Here is a 22,113-nt window from a genome sequence, read left to right on the forward strand (position 1 = left end):
AATTTACAAAAATAATTGGATTTAAATATTAAGAATAATATGAATTTTATTTTTTGAGTATCCATTATGCATACGTATATACATATATGATTGCGATTAATGTAATTTTTCTTGGTTTTGCTTGGTACGTTTTAAACTAAAATATTCCAAGAACTAATAGAATTTCTATAAACGATGATCGAAAGAAAATAGATTATTCCATCTAGAATAATTTTAGTCCATGTCCAAGCCAACATATTCTTGCTGAGTTAAAGGACAAATTATGAAACTTTAAGGAATAGGAAATCTTTTCTTATACATGAAAAAATGAAATTTATGATCATGTCGATTTTCAATATACATATGTATATATGCAAATATAGTACGGCATGTACGCAATATATATAGACGAATGAACTTTATGAATATTGAGGTTACATAAACGTAATATATATGAATCTTAATATATATGAATGTTAAAATATAAATGTAAAAATAAGTATTATTTAAATATTATTTACAGCAAAATCTCATAAACAAATATTAATAATAAATCGTTATTTTTATTTCAGTTAATTTCCTGTTCTTCTCTCAATAGTTGATCTTTATAGGGGAGATATAAATAGATGTGCAAAGGACGAGAAAGAATATAATTATCAATAAACGAAATACCAAAGAAAAAATTATTCATTCACGAATACGGAGTATCAATTAACGATTTTTCGTCGTTTCTCGGCAAATATATACTTTTAAGAATGAAGTATTGTATTGTAATTCATGAAAATTGATACCAATCAAATATTTCATCTAGCAAAAGCAACGCTAGAGGACAAATCAATAAGTATTTGAAAGATAGTTTGTAGTTATAGCTATATAGCCTGAGGAACTAGGACGTTTTATTCGAAATTTAAAGTCGATCAAAGAGAAAATCGTAGATGAATACCGCATGTGTCACAGAGGAATGGAAGATTCGTGAGAACGATTTTCGGAATAGCAAGGAAACGTTGGAATGGGAAAGTACGATATGGTATTTTAAAGGATTCGGGACAAAGAAATAAAGTAGGAAAAGAGGTAATGATGTTCTTAACTCTATGCCCAAAGCGAATTTCAAGATTTTATATACAGCACGGTACATATGCACAAAAGAACGAGGTCTTTTCTGCGAAACACTAAACAATCATGGCCATGTTTTATCGTTAAAGCCGTTTGTGTTTGATTTTCGGGAGAAGAAAAAGAAGAAGATAATATTGGTTGAGAGAAAAAGGAATCATAATGTTTGTTGACCACAGTATCACCTGCAGGGGTCAGTTGTAGTTAGAGTGGGGGATAGCGAAGAGCATTCGTGCAGGCTGGTGGTTCGCTAGTTTCGCGGTAGCGATAACCCCCGATGCGCGTGTGCATGCATGTATTTCGATGTGTTAGGTTTAGATAGATTCGCTTATACAGGGAAAGAGAGACCTCAAAGCCGTTTTCCTCGGTCGTTCAATACGCGCGCGCGCGAAACGAATCGACTTCGTCCCATAGTATCGTCACAGTTCTCGTCGGAGACGTTCGTGATTTTGCACCCTTGTTCAAGTCACAATTTACCGAACTATATGACGAGGGTACACCACGGTTTCCTTTCTTATTTTCCTTCATCTCTATTTCTATCTTCGCCTTTCTTTCTCTCCAGTTCTCTTTCTCTTACTAAATCCTTCGTTTTCTTCGCTGCCAGCTTTCTCTTTACGTTCGTTTCTCTCGTTATATTTAAATACGTGTTAATTTCTATCCTAATCCCATTCCATCCCGTCGTTTCGATTTTAACACATAATATCGCGTTCCCCTCGGCTCGTTACTCGCAAATTTATGTGCCTGATTCTTTCTTCCTCCTTATCCCATTGGTCGACACGTCGTTATCATCTCATTTAAACCCAATTTGGAACGCTATTCAGAGCTCAAGCTTTGAATCTCCTTGGATAAAGCAAATGGTAAATATGATTCGCGAGTGTCATACGTTACTCGAGTGACCAGTAATCAACAGACTGGTTTTACGTCATTCCTTGTTGTTGTTCTATCTTGTTATTCGGCATTGTTTTCTATTCGCTATGCGATCAACCACGGGATCGTGTGTGAACGATATCCAGGAGACGACGTCGCAGGCCAGGCCGGATTAGGGGTACATCGATCATCAAGATATCAAGGAAAAATCACGCAACGTCTCTTTCGAGTATACTCTAATACTTTCCTCCTCCTTCCTTGTTTTTCCTTGCTGTGCCTCGTCTCAGATGGTTTCCAACCATCTGACCGACCATCTTCATCCTTCATCCTTTCTCCCTTTCTTTTCGTTATTTCTGTTTTTCTTGCTCCTTCTTGACTTTTTCACCGCTTGGTGGTGAAACGCGCCGCAGTGGCACAATCGTCATCGACGAAAAAAGAAGAATCTATATACTGTACCGCGACACACATACGAGTTCGCGCTCAGTCAATAGCAGCTGCATCCTTTGAAATTTCAAAAGAAGCAGAAACACAAGAGCATATCCACGAGTGCGAAACGAACGGATCGTGATCGAATACCAGACACGACCGGCGATCAAAAACTAGCGGAGAAGAAATTGCTGCCTTCCAGCCTGCCGGAAAATACGGCGGTGGTGGTACGACGATATCGAGAAGCAGGCCCAGTCGGCGGTCAAACAGTATTATGCGTTTTCTACGCTTTTGTTTATTATTGAAGAAGAGAGGAAGAGATTCTTATGCCGGAGAACATGCCCGAACTGTCGAGTCGCGAACGTGAAAAAGAATAGAACGGAAACGCGATAAGCTGTACGTAGGGAACCGCAACGATGAAAGGTACACATTTCGGTGAGCCGAGGAACCAAAGATTCCAATGATACCTTCGCAAGGTGGCCGTGAGGGATACAAAGGTTCTGCCAACCCTCCGAGCAACGGCTCTGAGGACAATGGCTTCGCTAATCGACCCCGAGTGGCGGGCCTTTACGCGACGAATCTCTTCAGAGAAGAGCCCATTCGATTCTCGTCAGGAGAGACTACTCGATCTCATGGTCTCACGCGAGATACCCTCGAAAGATCGCCACGAGAGATTGGAAGCCAGAGAAGTTTAAATCTCCCTACGGGCATAGCCGAGGAATTCGAGCTTTTGGATCGGTCAAGAGTCGGGATTTCAAGAACACCCCAGCCATTAAGGAGAGGAGAGACGGACGCTGCTCGTTACGAACCTAGATCCAGATTCGATGAATCCGCCACCAGACGAACGGATCATTATGGATCGCCACCTGTCCAAAGGATTCGCGAGAGCGACGATGAGCAACAGGAAGAATGCATTGCTCGATCCGTGTGCAGTACCCTTCGTGTGTCTCTCCTTGAGTTTCCGCGCTCCGACCAGACAACGTGGATGGAGTCGGACGTTGGTGATTCTAAAATACCTGTTTCGACCGATGATCTTACTGGGAGAAGAGGGCCAGATGACAGTTCGACGTTCGTTACAACTTCTGCCTCGATACTTATTTCTCCGGCGAGCGAGACCAGCGAATGCGATGCAATCTTGCCCCCGGAAGTGGAGAAATCATCACCGCCACCGTATGCGGGCCTCAGTCCGCCGGAGTACATCGGCCAAGAGTACGAGACCAGTGAAACGCCTTCGCCGATTTTTCCAAATTATCCACTGACATCGTACGCGGAAGAGACACATCACAGACGTTCGAGGTCGTCGGTTTCGGACGCCGGGCTTGAGTTCACTGCACGCGACGAACGTTTAAAGCGTGATAGCCGATTCGAGTCGGAGCCGGAGGAAGCTTTGGCGGAAGAGATCGGCAGATCGAGGCGAACCAGATCGAATTTAGAAAGGTCTACGGACGACCATGTCTCGAGATCTAGAGATGTCGCGAGGCTGCGACCTCCCTTGGCCGCAGCAGCAGGTGTTTCGGCCGATTCTGGGACCGGTGATTCTGGAAGTGCGGAGATCCAAGTGGATCCCCTCGGCATTCCCAGAACAACGACCGCCGGTGAAATTCTAGATGGAAGGAACGGAGTTGAGAATGGCCAAGCCGCTAGTAAGTCGTCCATTAAAACTCCCACCGGGAACAATAAACAAACGGTGAAACTCTTCACGAAGGAAAGTCTCGACAGGTTGGAAAACAAGACCGTACAGCTCGTCAGAGATTATGGCTTTCAGCCGAAACGACGAATGTCGGTCGAAGATGGTGCGGTGCTTCCAAACAAATTCGAACCTTTCCCAACTGAGCTTTACGGTAGGCCTCTCGAGGAGATTGACAACTTTATCTACGACGAGGTACGTCTTTAGACTCCTGCTTTTTTGAATTATTTTATTATTTAATCATTAGTTAACTTGTGATATAATTAATCAAACGTCATGTGTTCAATTCGAATTTAATATGCAGACTGTGCCGCAACATCGGGGAACCGCTTCACCACCATCAACTCTGCACATGGAAGTGCAATAGAAAAATTTCATGCGAACATGCGCACTGTTCTATAAGTAGTTATAGCGAGTTCAGTTATAACTTTGGACATTTTTTTTTTTTTTTTACAATTCTATCGAACGAATTCTATCGGAAGATAGAGACGGTCTAATCTAACTAATCTCGCGTACCTATTTATATTTACAAACGGAACTCGATATACGACGTTGAATACTTTGTATTCTATGCCTGTGAAAATTTCCATTCGATGATAAAACATCTCCAATCTTCGCGTCTAGGCAGGTCATTTTGATTGCGTCTCGCGGAGCAACCTAATGCAGATACAGTTTGTGAAAGAAAAACCTCGCTATAACTCGGAGACAAGGTCGTATAGAGGATATGTTTAGACAAACCCTTTTCATCTTTCATGCGCAGGAAACACTGCCAAAGTGATTCCCCGATGCTACCGGACACCACTGTATTTTAAGATAGAGAAGGAATAATTGCAAGATTAATATGATTTAAATTTATGATATAATTGTATGGTTGTAAAAAGTAATTGCTCGTAAAAAGTAAAACTAATCACCTCGAAGCTAGTCGTTTGATTTTTAATCGTTAAGATTAAATTTCACTCGATTTTACTAATATCAGCCTCGGAGCATGTCATATGCGTTTATTTATCAAAAATATCAAAGACATAGCAAAGATATCTCTTTTAATCCTTAAAAAGAATATTTCTTCTGGCATATTCGTGGCGGAACGTTTGATTCATGTATTACTCATACCGTGTGTTTCAGACATTCTGCGTGGTATCGAAGAGATTTCGTAAAAATTACATTCACCGATTCACGGCGACAAACAGCTGGTTCATATTTTCCCCGTGGAATCCTATAAGGCGGTATTGTATTTACCTAAGCACGAATCAGTACTTCGATTATATAGTCATGGCTACGATAATATTAAATTGTGCCTTCCTCGCCATGACGGAAACTATCGAGGAAGCCGAGTAAGCATTTTCACGGGCCGCGCGCAACTTCTCGGATTAATCAAACCTCTAGGAATATAATGCGTCGCTTCTTCTCTTTTGTTTTCCAGATATATATTCTTAGCTATATACACGGCCGAAATGGTGATCAAATCGATAGCCAAGGGATTTGCGCTCAATAAATACACTTACCTGCGAAATCCGTGGAACTGGTTGGATTTCGTGGTGATCACCAGTGGTTATGCGACTATTGGAATGGAAGTAGGAAATTTGGCTGGGTTGAGAACATTCCGAGTATTGAGAGCCCTCAAAACCGTTTCCATTATGCCTGGTAAAAATTTTTAAGAAAGCCGACTTTCTACAGACATCTCCCTTTCTTTTCTCTCTTCAAGATTAGAAGAAAATATCGTGTAAAACCCGGCTTCCTAGACCGTGTAAGCGACGGAATTGAAAATTGATTTCTGGGGATTGCCGTGTTTCTTTCGTTGAAATTACTTTACGTTATCAACAGAAAATCACATCAGAAATTTCCGACATTCGTTCGTTTCGATTTAGCTATATCGTCTACTATGATATACATGTACATGGTACATATAGATAGTACAATAAATGAAAGGAAGTGATAGTAACGTGATATAAATGCGATATAAAGGGCAGGGATATGACAGGGATTATTCGGCTATTACAAAGTAGACTCATGACTCGAAAAAGATTGAGAAATATTGGCGTTACAGTAAAACATAAACAATATCATTATCGTTTTGATCGACGTGAAACAGATAGTATTGACACAATTCGTAAATCAATGAATGATCGACAAATTTGTTAGAATTGTTTATCCGAAAAAGTTATATAAAAAAAAAAAGAAAAATTGCTTTCGTAAGAAAATAATGGGACGAAAATAAGGATAATCGTTTATCGAATATTTTTTCAGGCTTAAAAACCATCATCAATGCATTGTTACATAGTTTTAAGCAACTTGCTGAAGTAATGACGCTCACGATCTTCTGCCTGATGGTTTTTGCACTTTTTGCTCTACAAGTTTACATGGGTGAACTTCGGAATAAATGCGTAAAAAATGTGGAATTCAATAATACTCAAGTCGATTGGAGAGAGTACGTATTGTTCGCCGTAATATGTTCTACTTAGATTCTTACATGTTGCTTGCAAAGTATTTAGACGGATACTATATGTATTAACTTGAGAGACAATGGCTCGTTGACTCTCAAGAGGCATTAACCGATACCTAGTACCGTCCGCAGGTGGACTTGGAACTCGTCCAACTGGGCATTCGATGAAGACGAAGAACCAATAATTTGCGGTAACGCAACCGGCGCCAGGTTAGCCAAACTTGGTTCATTATTACGCGCGACTGCTTTAAATGATATGCCAATTTTAACTCAAGGAACCCTACGTTTTAGGCACTGCAACGAAAGTTACATCTGTCTTTGTGTTGGCCCAAATCCAAACCATGGATATACAAATTTCGACAACTTTCTGTGGTCGATGCTCACCACGTTTCAATTGATTACTCTGGATTATTGGGAAGACGTCTATAATAAGGTAGTTGGACAACTTCTTTTCCGCACGGATAATTGTTTCACCAAGGAATCACTATTTACATAACAAATTAGTTTGCGAGGTAAAAAAAGAATTGCTATATTGGTTTTTAGGTATTGTCGGCGTGCGGACCTATCAGCGTCTCGTTCTTCACGGTGGTCGTGTTTTTCGGCTCGTTTTATTTGATCAATTTGATGCTCGCTGTCGTTGCGCTGAGCTACGAGGAGGAAGCCGAAATTACGAACGAGGTATATAATCGTTGTAATTATTTACCTTGAGTCGTTTGCCTTTGACCTTATCTTGCAACTGGTACGACAGGAACGAAGAAAGGACTTAACCGACCATCGCGAGGACTCGACGTTTAGTTTCGACCCGACAAAAATCAATGTGAAGACGCTTGCCAAAGAAAAGCAAAAGAAATTAGACGCGAGGAAAGGAGTCCTGCTAAGTAGTTACACGCGCAAAAAAACACGAAGAAGAAGACGTGGGAGAAGCACTGGCGGTTCTGGTTCATCTGGTCAAGATAAAGGTGGCTCTGTGCCAAGCAGGTATCTAACCATCATTTGTCATAATAAAGTCGAATTGCTCGACAGATAGGAAAAATCGTTTTAACGATTTTTATTGTAATTTTCTGTCGGATTAGGTCAGTGACTCCGAGCCCGAGCCCAAGTCCAAGACATTCGAACGTTCGACCGTCTCACTTACTTCTACAAAATATTAGCCCACGAACTGTAGAGAATAACGGGGTTCATAGATTGGCGCCAAATCGTGGAATGCTTCATTCTCGACAAGCAAGTAACAACAGTAATCAACACTCATCGTTAGACGACTCAGGCGTTGTCGACGATCACGATGGCGACGATGTCACATCCGTAGAAGAACACGACAGACGTGACAACAAAGAATCTAGGGCCCATTGGCAAGAGAGGATACCTACGAATAATAAGGCCGATGGCAATGCCGAAACTAATACGGGTGAAACAAAAAATGAAACGAATAACGAGACAGAAGTGGACAATGAGAGAGAAAGATCACAGGCAACTAATTCCGGCGGGTATCTTGGTGCACCTACGAACGTTCCAGTTTCTCTTGCCAGCGGGACTACTAGAGAAATTCGAGTGTTTAAATGCAACGGCGTGAAAACAAAGAAACAGATGTACACCTTGCCGCCAGAGTATCTATCGCACATTGTTATTTTAGGTAGGGGCAACGAATTTTCTTCATAGTTTGTACATATTCAAAGACAAGATTCGTTAATGATGCGGAAAAGGTGGCCTCAACTCCAATGACTTGAACTTTGAGATATGTTGTAGAGGGAAAGATCCTTTGTAACATGTACCTTGTCCGAGGCGTGGGACGATCGTGATTCAAAAATTACGTTAGGTTAAATTTTTTTGGGCAAATCCTATGAAGTCTAACCGTAATATATTACTATTTATTAACCACTTATATCGTAGTAGATGTAATGCAACAAGTATCGGTTTTCTTTTGTCATAACTTTTGAACCACGATCGTCTCACGACGATCGGACGAAATGCACGTTACCCATAATCCTCCCTGAAACATATCCGTAATTCAAAAGAATTGGAGCTGATTACTTACAATTGCCCAAGATTCCATACAACAGTTACAACGATTAGTTTATCGTGGCTTTCAGATGATCTTCCCGATAGAAATTGTGAAAAGTGCATCCAATGCTGTATAGATTACGAGGGTTGGCTACGATTTCAGAATTGCTTGTACAAGGTAGGTATGCCAAAGAGATAATAGTAGCGTCGAGAGAGGAGCGTCTTCGGATATGAAAGCAAGTATTTCTATCTAATATAACTAGTTCGATATTCGTTGCGGATATGTTAGTCAAAGTGAATGATAACGAATAACGAACCAATTATTAGTAAAATACGATAAATAAGGCTAAGAATAGCAAACGAGAAAAATGAAAACGCTTGACTCTCGATTGACCAGTGGCTCGTATCTAGGTAGTGAGAGATCCACTATTCGAGTTGACGATCACATTGTGCATCGTCCTGAACACTGGTTTTCTGGCAATGGAACACCACGGAATGAGCGAGTCGATCCGACAGGCGCTCAACATCGGTAATAAAGTGTTTACCAGTATCTTCACCTTCGAATGTTTGCTGAAACTGTTGGCGCTGAGTAAAGATTTCTTCGCCAACGGATGGAACAATTTCGATTTGATAATAGTGTCAGCGTCTCTGATAGATCTTACCTTTGAGCTGGTAGACGGCCTGTCCGTGATACGCGGACTGAGACTTCTGCGTGTGTTAAAACTGGCACAATCCTGGACGACGATGAAGGTTCTTCTCAGTATTATTATTTCAACAATCGGCGCCCTTGGAAATCTCACCTTAGTTTTGGTGATCGTGATTTACATATTTGCCGTGATCGGCATGCAATTATTCAGTAAAGACTACACTTTGGACAAATTTTACCCAGACCCGGTACCACGCTGGAACTTTAACGATTTCTTTCACTCGTTCATGATGATATTTCGTATATTATGCGGAGAATGGATCGAGCCCCTGTGGGACTGCATGCGAGCAGAAGAGGAAGACGGGCCTGAGGCTTGCTTCGCCATATTTTTACCAGCTCTCGTAATGGGTAATTTCATGGTGTTGAATCTTTTTCTTGCTTTGCTGCTCAACAGCTTTAATTCGGAGGAATTGAAACAGAAGAAAGAGGAAGTCGGCGATGACTCGAAACTCGCAAGATCGTTCGATCGTATCCGTTCGATTATACGGAAGAATAAATGTTCGCGCTTGTCTCAAGCTGTCGCTAAAGGTAAAGGGAAGGATGCTCGTTTCGAAAAGATCGTGCGACGGGTAATAGATCGGTCTGACAACGAGACTAAATACGCTATTCAAGAGACTGTACTCAGCCTTCCAAAAGATAACGTTTACAATAGATCTTATCAAGAAAGTTTAAATCAGCCCGTTTTTTCTTACGATCCAATGTACTCTCAGTCTCAAACAGAAGAACAAAGATACGGACAAAGAGAGAAGGAAGAAGAGAAGGACGCCTCGCCAGACGACGAAAACGATTATTCGAGTAAGGAAAAAGAGATCGAGGCAAACGAAGGCAAAGAGGAGGAATGTCAAGAAGTCGATGTCGTGAGAGACTCTTCGTCTTCGAACAAAGCACCAGTTGAAGAAAGAGTCGCGATGCTACCTCAGACAGATCCATTTCCTAGACCCGAGGATCGGGTACCAAAACGACCTTGGCACGCGCTTGTCAGCTATGTCGATGAACTGACGGTTGGCGGTAGGAGAGATAGTAAAGGAAAATACATCGATGGTATGGGTTCTTTTCCTGGATTTGGAAGAAGCAACCGACGCAAAGAACCGCAAGATTGCTTTCCACGACAGTGTTATCAGAAGTAAGAACCTACTACTGCGCTTCGAATTTCTCTCCTGCCAGCGAATCAATATGATAGCAATACGTTGTGTGTGCAGGTGTACCTGCATCGACCGGTGTATTGCAACAACTATCGGCAAAAAATGGATCAGAATGCGAACAGTGATTCTTTCAGTCGTTGACACGCCTGCCTTCGAATGGATGATCCTAGTTTTCATTTTTGCATCCTCCATAACTCTTTGTTTCGAAGATATTTATCTAGATGATAATCCTTTCTTGAAGAAAATCCTCTATTGGACCAATCTTGGCTTCTGCGCGCTTTTCACCATTGAGATGTTACTCAAGTGGTTAGCTCTGGGTTTCTGCAAATATTTCACCAGTTTTTGGACAATCTTGGATTTTATAATTGTCTTTGTAAGTAGAGCCTATACATTCAGCAGCAGCATCGATTTCGTATCGTATATATGTGTTTACGTGTATGTGTAAGCAGCAGCACATACGTGCGCGTGAGCGCATGCTGTGTAAATTTTAACGTCCATCGTTGCTGCATGGATTTTTCGTTCCCGCCGATCGTAACTATCCTGTTGCGATTTCGCTACTTTCTCTCACTGTTTCCTTCATTTTTATGCATTTCTTTCTCAATCTTTTATATATGTCACCTTGCGGATTCAGGTACGTGCAAAATTAATATGTTGCTCCTATTGCATCCATTTATGATTGAACTATATTTCTGACGCTTTACGTCTCATTTTGGTTCATCATAATTTCACTAATGTTGCCTAATTTATTTCTCTCTTCTTCCTATATTATCTGCCACTTTCGATATTTTTGGCAGTCATAACGTTAGTTTTAACATAGCAATTGTAAGTTTATATTTTACAATTAGTTATACAAATTTCTGCATCTAATTTTGTCATATTTCCTCTATTTTTTACACTAGATTACACTATTTCCTCCAGTTGCACGTTATATTCTTTCCATGTAGCTTTTTCATGTAGCTTTCATACACTAATTTCTTGTAGCTTTTATACAAGTCTTCTTACTTAATGAGACAAAAAAAAATGTACTCTAACTTTTTGTACATTTATAGATATGTGTATCATGGATAGAAGAGAATACAGGATTTGACAGAAATAGTGCAGCCTTTAACCACTTGTAAAATGCTTGAAAAGAAACTCACCGGTACTGCTTTGCATGGCATTCTAAACACCGTTATTATTGATGTTTCGCTGCCTGTTCATACAAAGTAGCTGTGCAATTTTCGTTTATTCAGTTCCTTGCAATTTGAATTTTGTATATAAAATTTGTAAATATGAAAATTTGTAACCGTTTTCTTTTGAGTTAAACAAGCACTAATTACTACATTAAATTTACGATAATATACTGCCAAGCTAAATGTACAAGCAGCATGTTATTTTTTGGAGGTTCGAAGAAACGAACGTGTCTTTTCAACAATTGTAATGTAACTTTTCTTGAACAGGTATCAACATTTAGTCTGTTGATAGAAGAAAATGAAAATTTAAAAGTGCTAAGATCTCTAAGAACCTTGAGAGCACTGAGACCATTAAGGGCGATATCGAGATGGCAAGGCATGAGGGTAAGGAATTTGCTGTAGACTATGCTGGTAGATTGCTGGTAGATCTCCTGGGAGCTTGAAATTTAGGAGTATCGGCTGTTTCTTTTTTGTCCTGGCTAGATCGTAGTGAACGCGTTGATGTATGCGATACCTAGTATATTCAACGTGCTCCTCGTCTGTCTCGTGTTCTGGCTGATATTTTCTATTATGGGTGTACAATTTTTCGGCGGCAAGTTTTTCAAATGCGTTGACGAGTACGGCGAATTATTAGATATATCGGTAAGTAGAATCTCATCTCTATCCTCTTCCTCTGCTTTGACGATGGCAAAAGCAGAGTACAGTGGAACTCTGTTTATATGAACGAGATTTTAGTAATGCCTGACTAACTGAACCCTAGCTGAGCTCCTATTATGTCTGGACTACCGTCGAGCATTAATCCACTTATATGAATGTCTAAAGAAGCGTTCACTCGATCAATATTATTGTCAATATTTAAGATTCTCAACATTGTAGTGCCCTAAAATGCTGCGGTTAGACTTTAGGAAAAGACAGACTTTAGGAGCATACAGCACTCATCAAATAAGTAGTCTCGGACGTTATTACAAGACGTTTTCTTAGACGTTTTCCAGCAGATGAACTAGACGTGGCTGCTCTGTAACATGACCGTCTCGTTCGTTAATGTATCGATAACGATTTAAATCCCTTGCACTTGTATCTGTGAGGACATTTAAATTCATGGTCAATAGTAACTCAGTTGCCTCGTTAAATGAGTTCGTACAACAAAAGTTACTGTCAAGAAGTAAGGGAAATGCCGCGGATTTTTTAGCGCATGCGTGTTCTATTAGAAAATATGTCAAAGCGTGTGTTAAAATAAACGGGGAGCATATTGGACACATGCTGTATAGTTAATGTCTTTCTAACAAGAACATATTGTAAGTCTAAGACAAATAATTTTCGACCCATGTTTATTCAAACACTTTTGCTTGTTTCAATGAGTACTACATGCTTCTGAGGTTTTAGGACACTCTATATATTGATCAGCTGGACTCTAGAGGACCTGTTAAACTTAATTCAGACGAACGATTCATGACGATCACTGTACGGTCAGATCAGGTTAAATCAGGCACAAGTCAAAAGATTTTCATTTTGCTTGAACCGCTTACTGTGAATGCTCTTATTGGATTATGTGTAAACGATTTTGTCCGGTACCTAATTTAACATGATTTGACCGTAATCGCTGGTGCGAATCGTCACTTACATACGAAAATGTTCAGAACCTTAAATACCGGCAATGATATTAACAACGATGTTGGTGGGTGGGAATAAATAGGTGGACTGCTATTTCTAAAATTTCACAAAAATATATGAACGAGCTGGTTATATGAATCAACAGGTTCATATAAACGGAGTTTTGCTGTATCAGGTTGCGAAAAGCAAGGAAGGAATATTCGAATCGACGAACGTTACTTCTTAGATTGTAAACACGAAAGACGACTGTCTGAGGAAAAATTACTCTTGGGAAAATAGTAAAATTACGTTTGATCACGTCGGAATAGCTTATCTAGCTCTGTTCCAAGTAGCCACATTCGAAGGGTGGATGGAGGTGATGCAGGATGCAGTAGACGCAAGAGGTGTAGATCTTCAGCCTCAAAGAGAAGCAAACATCTACGCATATTTCTACTTTGTGATATTTATCGTTTGTGGCTCCTTTTTTACACTAAACCTCTTTATCGGAGTAATTATAGACAACTTTAATATGTTGAAGAAAAAGGTAAGAAACACAACCGATCAAAAAGACGTTATCGAAGAATAACTCTATTACGTATTTCATCGAACGCTGAAACATTTTTTCCATTCCCCTTCTTATCCTTTTTATCCCTATTTTCAGTACGAAGGTGGGGTGCTAGAAATGTTTTTGACCGAAAGTCAAAAGCACTACTACACTGCCATGAAAAAGCTTGGCCGTAAAAAGCCACAAAAAGTGATAAAGCGTCCGATGAATCAAATCCTCGCAATGTTTTACGACCTATCGAATTCACGCAGGTAACGAATTTCAGTTTTACTTGTTCATTTACGTTTCCTTTTTTCTTAACTACTCGTCTCTTTTTTTTTTCTTTTTTTTTTCAAGAGGCACGACTACGTTTTGCCAATTTCGTTTTATAAACAACTACGATGTTTCCAGATTTGAAATAGCAATTTTCATTTTGATATTCCTCAACATGCTGACAATGGGAATCGAGCATTACGATCAGCCTCATCCAATCTTCTTCGTTCTCGAAGTGTCCAACGCATTTTTCACGACCGTTTTCGGTTTAGAGGCAATCGTGAAAATAATTGGGCTTCGATATCACTATTTCACAGTGCCATGGAACTTGTTCGATTTCCTCCTCGTGCTGGCATCCATATTAGGAATATTAATGGAGGATATTATGGTAGACTTTCCGGTGTCTCCGACGCTCCTGCGAGTCGTGAGAGTGTTCAGAATCGGTCGAATCTTAAGGCTCATAAAGGCAGCCAAAGGTATTCGTAAACTGCTCTTCGCTCTGGTGGTTAGTCTTCCGGCGCTGTTCAACATCGGTGCCCTGTTAGCTCTAATTACTTTTATTTATGCCATTATCGGCATGTCGGTCTTTGGTCATGTTAAAAAGCAGGGCGCGCTCGATGATATGGTGAGTAAACGTTATTAAAACCTTATCGTCTATTTCTCTGAATCTTTATTTCTTCGATCACATATTATCTGAACACGACATGCTAATTGATATTTCTTTGTTTTTCTCTTTGTGTTCTTTTCGTTTCTTTTCTTCTCATTTTCTGTAGGTAAATTTCGAAACTTTTGGTAGAAGCATGCAATTACTGTTTCGATTAATGACATCGGCCGGTTGGAACGATGTGTTAGAGTCTTTGATGGTACAACCACCGGATTGCGATCCTACTCCGACTAGTCGACAGATGAATGGAAATTGCGGATATCCTCTCTTGGCAATAACATATTTTACTTCCTTCATCATAATCAGCTATATGATAGTTATCAATATGTACATTGCTATTATCCTCGAGAATTTTAATCAGGCCCATCAGGAAGAAGAGATTGGTATCGTCGAAGATGATTTAGAAATGTTTTACATACGATGGTCCAAGTAAGAATTGCTTTTGAACTGACTTTTTATGCGTATAACAATACTATCTTTGGTTATGCTTTCAATCAGGATTTGACATTAACGTATGTAACTGTGATTCGTAGGTATGATCCGCACGCGACACAGTTCATAAATTTCTCGCAATTAAGCGATTTCATAGCAAGCCTGGATCCACCGTTAGGAATTTCGAAACCAAACATGGTCGCGTTGGTTAGCTTTAATCTTCCTATCGCAAAGGGTAATAAAATTCATTGTCTGGACATTCTGCACGCACTTGTCAAGCACGTCCTTGGACACGTAGAGGAGTCTGAAGATTTCCGAAAGCTACAGGAACAGATGGATATCAAGTTTAAGAAACAGTTTCCTACGCGCAAGGAACTTGAGATTGTTTCTTCGACGAGAATGTGGAAACGTCAAGATAAAGCAGCTAGGCTGATTCAACGTACTATCAGGGAATTTATAACGTGAGTAACTAATCTTCTATTTCTTTAACACGTTCACTATGCTCCGAAGCATATATAGGGTGTCCTCTTAGATTTAAAATTTAAGGTTTAAGATTTAACCCAGTCCATATCTCATGTCAATTTGACACATTTTTCACGTTAATAATGATGTTATTCTGTCATTTGTAGAAAAATTGATCCGAGCTTTTCTGACCTTTATTTTTTTAATATGAAATGTAAATATTTAATATTATTAGTGACAAAACATGCGCGACAAAAAGGTATGACGGTTGTTACAAAAGGCCCTGTGCGTCAATCTGACATGCATAATTCTTACGTTTTATTAAGTCCTTTGATGGTTAATTCGTTGCTTTGTAATTGTTGCACGACAATTATGCATTCATTGTGTACGACCCATTCAGAATGCAGCTAGACGTGTATAGATTGTTCTTTAAAATACAATAGAGTTTGAGCTTTTACGATAACGTATCAACAAACGGTATTTTGGTTGGCAAGAAAAACTACTTGCATTATATATATAGAGGAAAATTAATAATATTAGAATTATCAATACAGTGAACGTGTTAATAGTAATCTTGTAATGCGGATCGCAATAAAAATTCCATTGTGTTCAGGGCAAAAAAGGAACGTGAAAGGATGGCTCAAGAAGTAGACTCGCAGACTCAAACGTCGAGTCCTGGTGGTGGGAATGAGGGTAGGGGCGGGGGTGGATGGAGTGGCAAAGTATCGGCATTTCTACATGTGCATAGAGGTAGCCGAGCCAGTAGTCGCAAGTCCTCGAGGGCCAGCGACGCCAGCGATTTCAGCGAGCTCGGTACAGCTTCGGCATGGCTTTTTCCAAACTTACCTCTGCTGTTGCTCTCCGGCGCCACCGGTACTCACGAGGACCTGCCTCCTCCCGCTCTGACCGTATCCCGTCCCTCGCCGACTACAGAACAACAATCGTTTACCGGCTCCTCTGCTACTTCTGCTACTTCCTCTGATCTACACATTAGGTTTGCGTTTCTCCTTTTACTCGCAATTAACTTGGGGTAACCAAAAACATTTCGATAATTTATAACGGTTATTCATAATTAAAATCAATTGAACTAATTTATTAATTGTTATACTGCACCTATTTTCATCTTTATTATAACTGTTATGGTCGTTGCTTACAACAGATCAATCGGGGGTCCGACTCTCGGCCGGCAGAACGCCGTTGAAAGTTATCCCGATGAGGAAGTCCCCAGTCTTCCTACGAAGCGCAGATCACTTCCGCCAAGCGCTACAACACTCTCTTTAAATACCTTACATCGTGACATCAAAGAAGCGTTTAGCAGACGTTGCGGTAGTCTCCGGAAGAAACATCAACCAACACCAGAACCAGCTCCGCTGCCAATCGAATCTACCGATGTAAGCATACTTGTTACAGAACCCAGTCCAGAGAATTCAGCACCGCCTACAAGACCGGCACTACTTAGACGACAATCCGCCGCCACGGTCGTTCACGTCCTCGTTCACAGAGAGAGTGAAGAATATCGAGATACACAACCCGACAATGCCAGTTGATCTTAGATCGTTATGCTTGACATCCTTCCGAAATCAGTTTAAACGAGAGGCTAGGCTGAAAGCCATCGAAATTTTGCTTCTTATCGCGTTACAGTGACCTCGAGATTCGAATCTCATCCGATTCCCTCTCCTCTCCCCCTTTCTTTGACGCTGTTGCCTTAACATCATTACCATCAAATGTTCTTACTATTTCATTATAATATGTACATTTGAGAAGTCTCAATGAAATTATTTCCTAACAGTTACAATGGTAATAACTTTATAAAAATATTTATTCCGATAATTAGATCTTGTAAACGCAGTACGATTTTTCTTTTACAAAAGCTATTCTAACGATACTTTTGATCCTAATGAATAATAGTAGCCTATTTTTAGTAATCAATTTATCGCGACGAGCTTAAATCTTTTTCTTATGCAATAGAAACAGTGATAGCTGGAATATATATAGTTGAGGTAGTTTAATTGACTCGATATTACACGAAACTCGCATTTCTTCTACCATAATTAAGGGTGATTGGACCAATTTAGTGAAATATATTTAAATTCCGATCCCTTCTTCAAGTTAAATCATTGATACGGTCTACTCGTTATAAAGAGAAATGAATAATAATTACGTGGACAAAAGAATAATACTGCCTTAAATAGCATAGATTTTTCATTTGTATAATTATTTTGAAGAAAGAAACGAAAAGGACAAAAAAGAGAGGGAAAGAGAAGATGGAAGAAGGAAAACTAAACGGGAATTTTTAAAGAAGATTGTACACTTAGCCAAGTAGTTGTTTTTCTTTACACATTTAAGGATACTTAGATTACTAGTACCGCTACTAATTTTGTATAATACCAGACATCATAAACAATAGCATTTATAGAACGTAAACGTATGTGATGTTTGTCTTATTCATAATTATCAAGGAAATTGCGATATTCCTAATAAGTAATAAGATTACATGCTTATCGCTAATTTAGAATTGATAATATTTCTTTTTTTTCGTTCCATATTTGTTAGAAAGAAAGACTTTCTCTTCTGGACACGTTATAGCATTCAAGCAATGAATCGTATATTCACTACGCTAATGATCGATATTTAGCTTTCCGTATATGTATATATGTGCTAACTTTATAATCAATGTTGTCTCTTCAAGAATATTTGAGAAAATGTAACGATATTTTCTTTTACGTTGCAATCAAATAACTAACAAAGAGAAACAATAATGTTCTAATTAAGCGAAATTATAATTTGATACATTTTAACCAGCTTGGAGTACCAATTCCAATATACAGTACAATTTTGTAACTTGTTTTATAATATTATAATATATATATATATATATATATATATATATATATATATATATATATATATATAGATAGATATACACGCGGAAAACCTGATATCGATCTATAATCAACAGAATAGTAAATTTATCGAAAATCTGTTAACATGTATGGAAATCGAACAATGCCCAGAAAGGATGGCTCTCTCTCCTCTAACGTTCTTCATAGCATTATTTTGAAATAAAATGCATTAATATGTTACATTACACATATAATTATACTTACATATCGCACGGTATCTATTGCTCAAAAAAGAAAAAAAAAAGGAAAAAACGGATAAATCATAATGAATTTAAATTTTACTTTCAAATTCATATTGATTTCTACATTGGCATAATATACAGTATGTTCTGTTTAGCTGAGAACACTCGAATATCTGGAAAAATACAAATGATACGAAAAAATGTTTTAGACAAAAGCTGTATGGTAGCGAAGGGAACATACTGTGCTTTTATCTGTTTGAATAACTTGCTTGCGATGACTTAAAAACGTATTGTAAAGATGATATTAAAATTTTTTAATGGATACCTCCATCTTTTATTGCATATTCTTGTAACTGATATTCAGATGTTTACAAAACACTACAAACTTATGTCTTTCGCATCACCCGTTATCGAGATATAAACTTTCAAATTCGAAAGATCAATAGAAGGAATTACCTAATCTGAAAGTGACGGCTCAGAACTGATTGACTGTTTGGGAAACATTTGAAAACTGCGGACTTGTGTTTCAGCAGTGTCATACCAGTGGTGGCATTATGAAAAACATCTTTATATGATATACATCCCCGTGGTGTATATCGGGTAACTGTAATGTAGGGGCACATTGAATTTTAAAATTCATAATTCGATGGCAGATGGTGCAAAAGACACCAGTTTGTAATCTTTTGAAGACGTTCTGACTGTAAGCTACAAGAATATTTAATAAAAAATAGAAATAGCCGCTAAAAAATTGTAATGCACTTTTACAGGATGATCCAAGGTCGTCGCAAGGTGAAATAGATGATGTCTTCCTCGATACCATAGTCATTTCCATTTTTTTGTGTCATTTCCATTTTTCCAGATATTTGAGCGTTTCTAGCTAAACAGGACATACTGTATGTATTGCTTTTCTTTCCATTTTCTATACAATTAAAAAACAACAAATCAAGAGCAAGCCAGTAAATATAGCTACATACAGTATGTCAAGTACAAGAAAAGACAGTATTATAGATATCTTTGTTTTTTTGTTTATTTCATTCAACTAATTATAAAACGAAAAGGGTTTATGTAAACCTAACGATGTATACTTGTCCTCGAAGAGAAATGTTATAAGTTTAGTAATTAACAAATTGAAAATATAAACGAATAAGGTAAAATTTCTACATATTTAGAACAATGATACAATTTGCTTTTATAATATTATTGAAATTCGTGAAACTAAATTTATCAATGAATTTATACCAATCTAGGAAGAATTATTTTCTTTTCTGGATAAAATTGTATAAACAATAAACAGTATAAACAGTTTTTACTTTTTAACTATTAAAGACTAATTATATTTAGAACTGTACTTTGTATGAAAGAAATTTTTAAATCTTCGACGATGAGTATTATAGATATCGCTCATTTACTACAACAAGGACATCACTTGAGAATAACTTGAATTATTGATACAGAAAAAGCTGTTGTTCCTTGTGTGTACCTCTTTTGGAGTTTTATAAATTAACTTCAAAAATTCACCACGTCAGGGCAACAGTTATCCGCTGTTATTTATACTAATAGCTATCGCTGTTGCATCATCATGAAACTATAACAGTTTAAAACATTCAAACTCGTTTTCGCTAAAATCGTGATTTCTCTGTTATGTCATTGTTGCAGCAAATGAGCGGTATGTAATGTATACATATGTATATATACGTGTATCATATAATGTATGTATGTATATATATGTACACGTATAAATATAAAATTAATATGTATAAAAATAATTTTTTATTTTATTTTTTCTTTCTTATGATTTGTGTGACAAAATCATAGAAATCTATATCATCTAACATCTGTACAACATGGAACTAAAAATTAAGAAATATTTAATGACAGAAAGGGAGAGAGGTAAGAAAGAGCGGAAGGAAGAAGTGGGGAAAAAATTTAAAAAAAAGATTCACATAGAGAAAGGAACAACGAATTTTGTAGTAATTAGTTACATTTTTAGCGTAACCTTATTGGATCATCTTCCTTTTGTTTCTTTGTTTATTTAATATTCAAATCCCTAAAATTAAAAAAGTCACACAATTTATTGATTCTTGTAACAATAGATGTTCACGTTAACATTTTCATATTTTCCTTTCACAAATTAATCGTTGCCATTAACACGTCACGACCTCTCGTGGACCTATAGTGCCTATTGTTAGAAAACGATTGCGAGTTAATATAATATGTATACAGAAATATAAACATGTATATTAGATTTTCATATTACAAAGCGTTCGTACATGAAAACAGTACGAGCTAAATTTACGTAAAAATCTCTCGTTAGAACGTACAACGTACGTTACTTTTAGAGTTTAGCATTTAATGCTTAATGCTTGATAAATCTGTTACTTCGCGCGTTGACTATAAGACATAGTTATTAAGTATTAAGGATCACCGAGAAAAAGGTCGACAAGTAAACCAGTCAGAAAGATATGATTAAAGATAAAAATTTAATATTTCGAAAATATAATTTAATTCGAAAATGTGATCTTTCCAAGGCACGCATTGTAAAGCTATGTATCATGTCAATTAAAGGCATAAATTATACTGTATGTTATTCATAATTGGCGCCTATACGCGCGATACGTCTAGATACTACATACAATATTATAAATATATCAAAAAAAATAAGAGACTGGACATAACACACGACTATCTTAAAACTAACGGATAGTAAAATTCCAAAAAATTGTACAATCACGCTCGGATATCCACCAGGGGTCCGAAATTATTTAGATTATAAACTTTTCTGCGTGTCTGCGTGCTGCGTGCGTGTGTGTGAACAAAATTCGATAAAACAACACCTGCTCAAACCTATACATATTTAAATACACCGTCAGGATGCACTAACCTAACTATAAATTATTATTGCAACTATCAGCTTTTTCTTTCGACGCTGGAATGTGCGATCGATCGTGCAATTCATTGTTAATTCCAATTAGTTTAACGTTTCTCACATTTTTTTATGTAAAAGAGACAGGAAAATGCATCAAGGTGACAATATTGTTCACACAATACAATGAAACAACAACAAAAATCGAATGTTCTTTCATTCGGGCAAAAAGAAAAAAGCGTATAGTTATGAGAAATCTTTTAAGTAATAATGTTAAAACAAGAGATACCCATTAGTACAGGGTTAATGACAATCGAGGTCTTGAAGGAAAATTGCTTTTTTCTATTCTTCCACCATTTTACGCAGTTTACTTTGAAAAAACTTAGTATAACTATTTCAAAATAATCAATATCGTTTACTCTTAACAGTCAATACTCTATTATTAATAAATAATAATTTCAATTTCTTACAAAAATAAAATTATCACGCTATTAGGAATTCACTATAGATGAAAGAGTATAGATCATGTTCTAACATTCAACAATGATGGAGATATGACAAAATATAAAGATAAAGATTAAGTGGAGGGAGGGGTGAAGAAACAAGCAAACAGACAGAGCAGAAAATTCTGTACTAGTGTTGTAATGATTCATCAGAAAAAATTAAAAAAAGA

The 22,113-nt window shown here is 37.9% G+C and overlaps 1 protein-coding gene across 5 annotated transcripts; it reads left to right on the forward strand.

The window, feature by feature from the left end:
* The first annotated feature begins 693 nt into the window (after nucleotides 1-693).
* LOC132915116 (sodium channel protein 60E-like) lies at nucleotides 694-21,154 on the forward strand. Of its 5 annotated transcripts, XM_060974796.1 has the most exons (22): nucleotides 694-1,583; nucleotides 2,367-4,264; nucleotides 5,192-5,400; nucleotides 5,490-5,710; nucleotides 6,314-6,494; nucleotides 6,642-6,719; nucleotides 6,801-6,942; nucleotides 7,053-7,187; nucleotides 7,258-7,487; nucleotides 7,583-8,139; nucleotides 8,597-8,685; nucleotides 8,919-10,336; nucleotides 10,413-10,728; nucleotides 11,795-11,911; nucleotides 12,011-12,169; nucleotides 13,365-13,661; nucleotides 13,779-13,933; nucleotides 14,073-14,559; nucleotides 14,708-15,027; nucleotides 15,132-15,491; nucleotides 16,106-16,486; nucleotides 16,652-21,154. In XM_060974796.1, the coding sequence occupies exons 2-22, from the start codon at nucleotides 2,843-2,845 to the stop codon at nucleotides 17,037-17,039; spliced, it is 7,662 nt and encodes a 2,553-aa protein (XP_060830779.1). In that variant the 5' UTR covers nucleotides 694-1,583; nucleotides 2,367-2,842; the 3' UTR covers nucleotides 17,040-21,154. The 5 variants fall into 5 exon arrangements, with proteins under 5 accessions (XP_060830779.1, XP_060830781.1, XP_060830782.1 ...); XM_060974798.1 differs by having other exon boundaries at nucleotides 694-4,264; nucleotides 14,960-15,027; XM_060974799.1 differs by lacking the exons at nucleotides 15,132-15,491; nucleotides 16,106-16,486; nucleotides 16,652-21,154 and having other exon boundaries at nucleotides 694-4,264; nucleotides 14,731-14,978.
* The last annotated feature ends 959 nt before the right edge of the window (nucleotides 21,155-22,113 follow it).

This window comes from Bombus pascuorum, chromosome 16 (genome assembly GCF_905332965.1).
Source record: "Bombus pascuorum chromosome 16, iyBomPasc1.1, whole genome shotgun sequence".
In the NCBI taxonomy this organism is placed as follows: Eukaryota; Metazoa; Arthropoda; class Insecta; order Hymenoptera; family Apidae; genus Bombus; species Bombus pascuorum.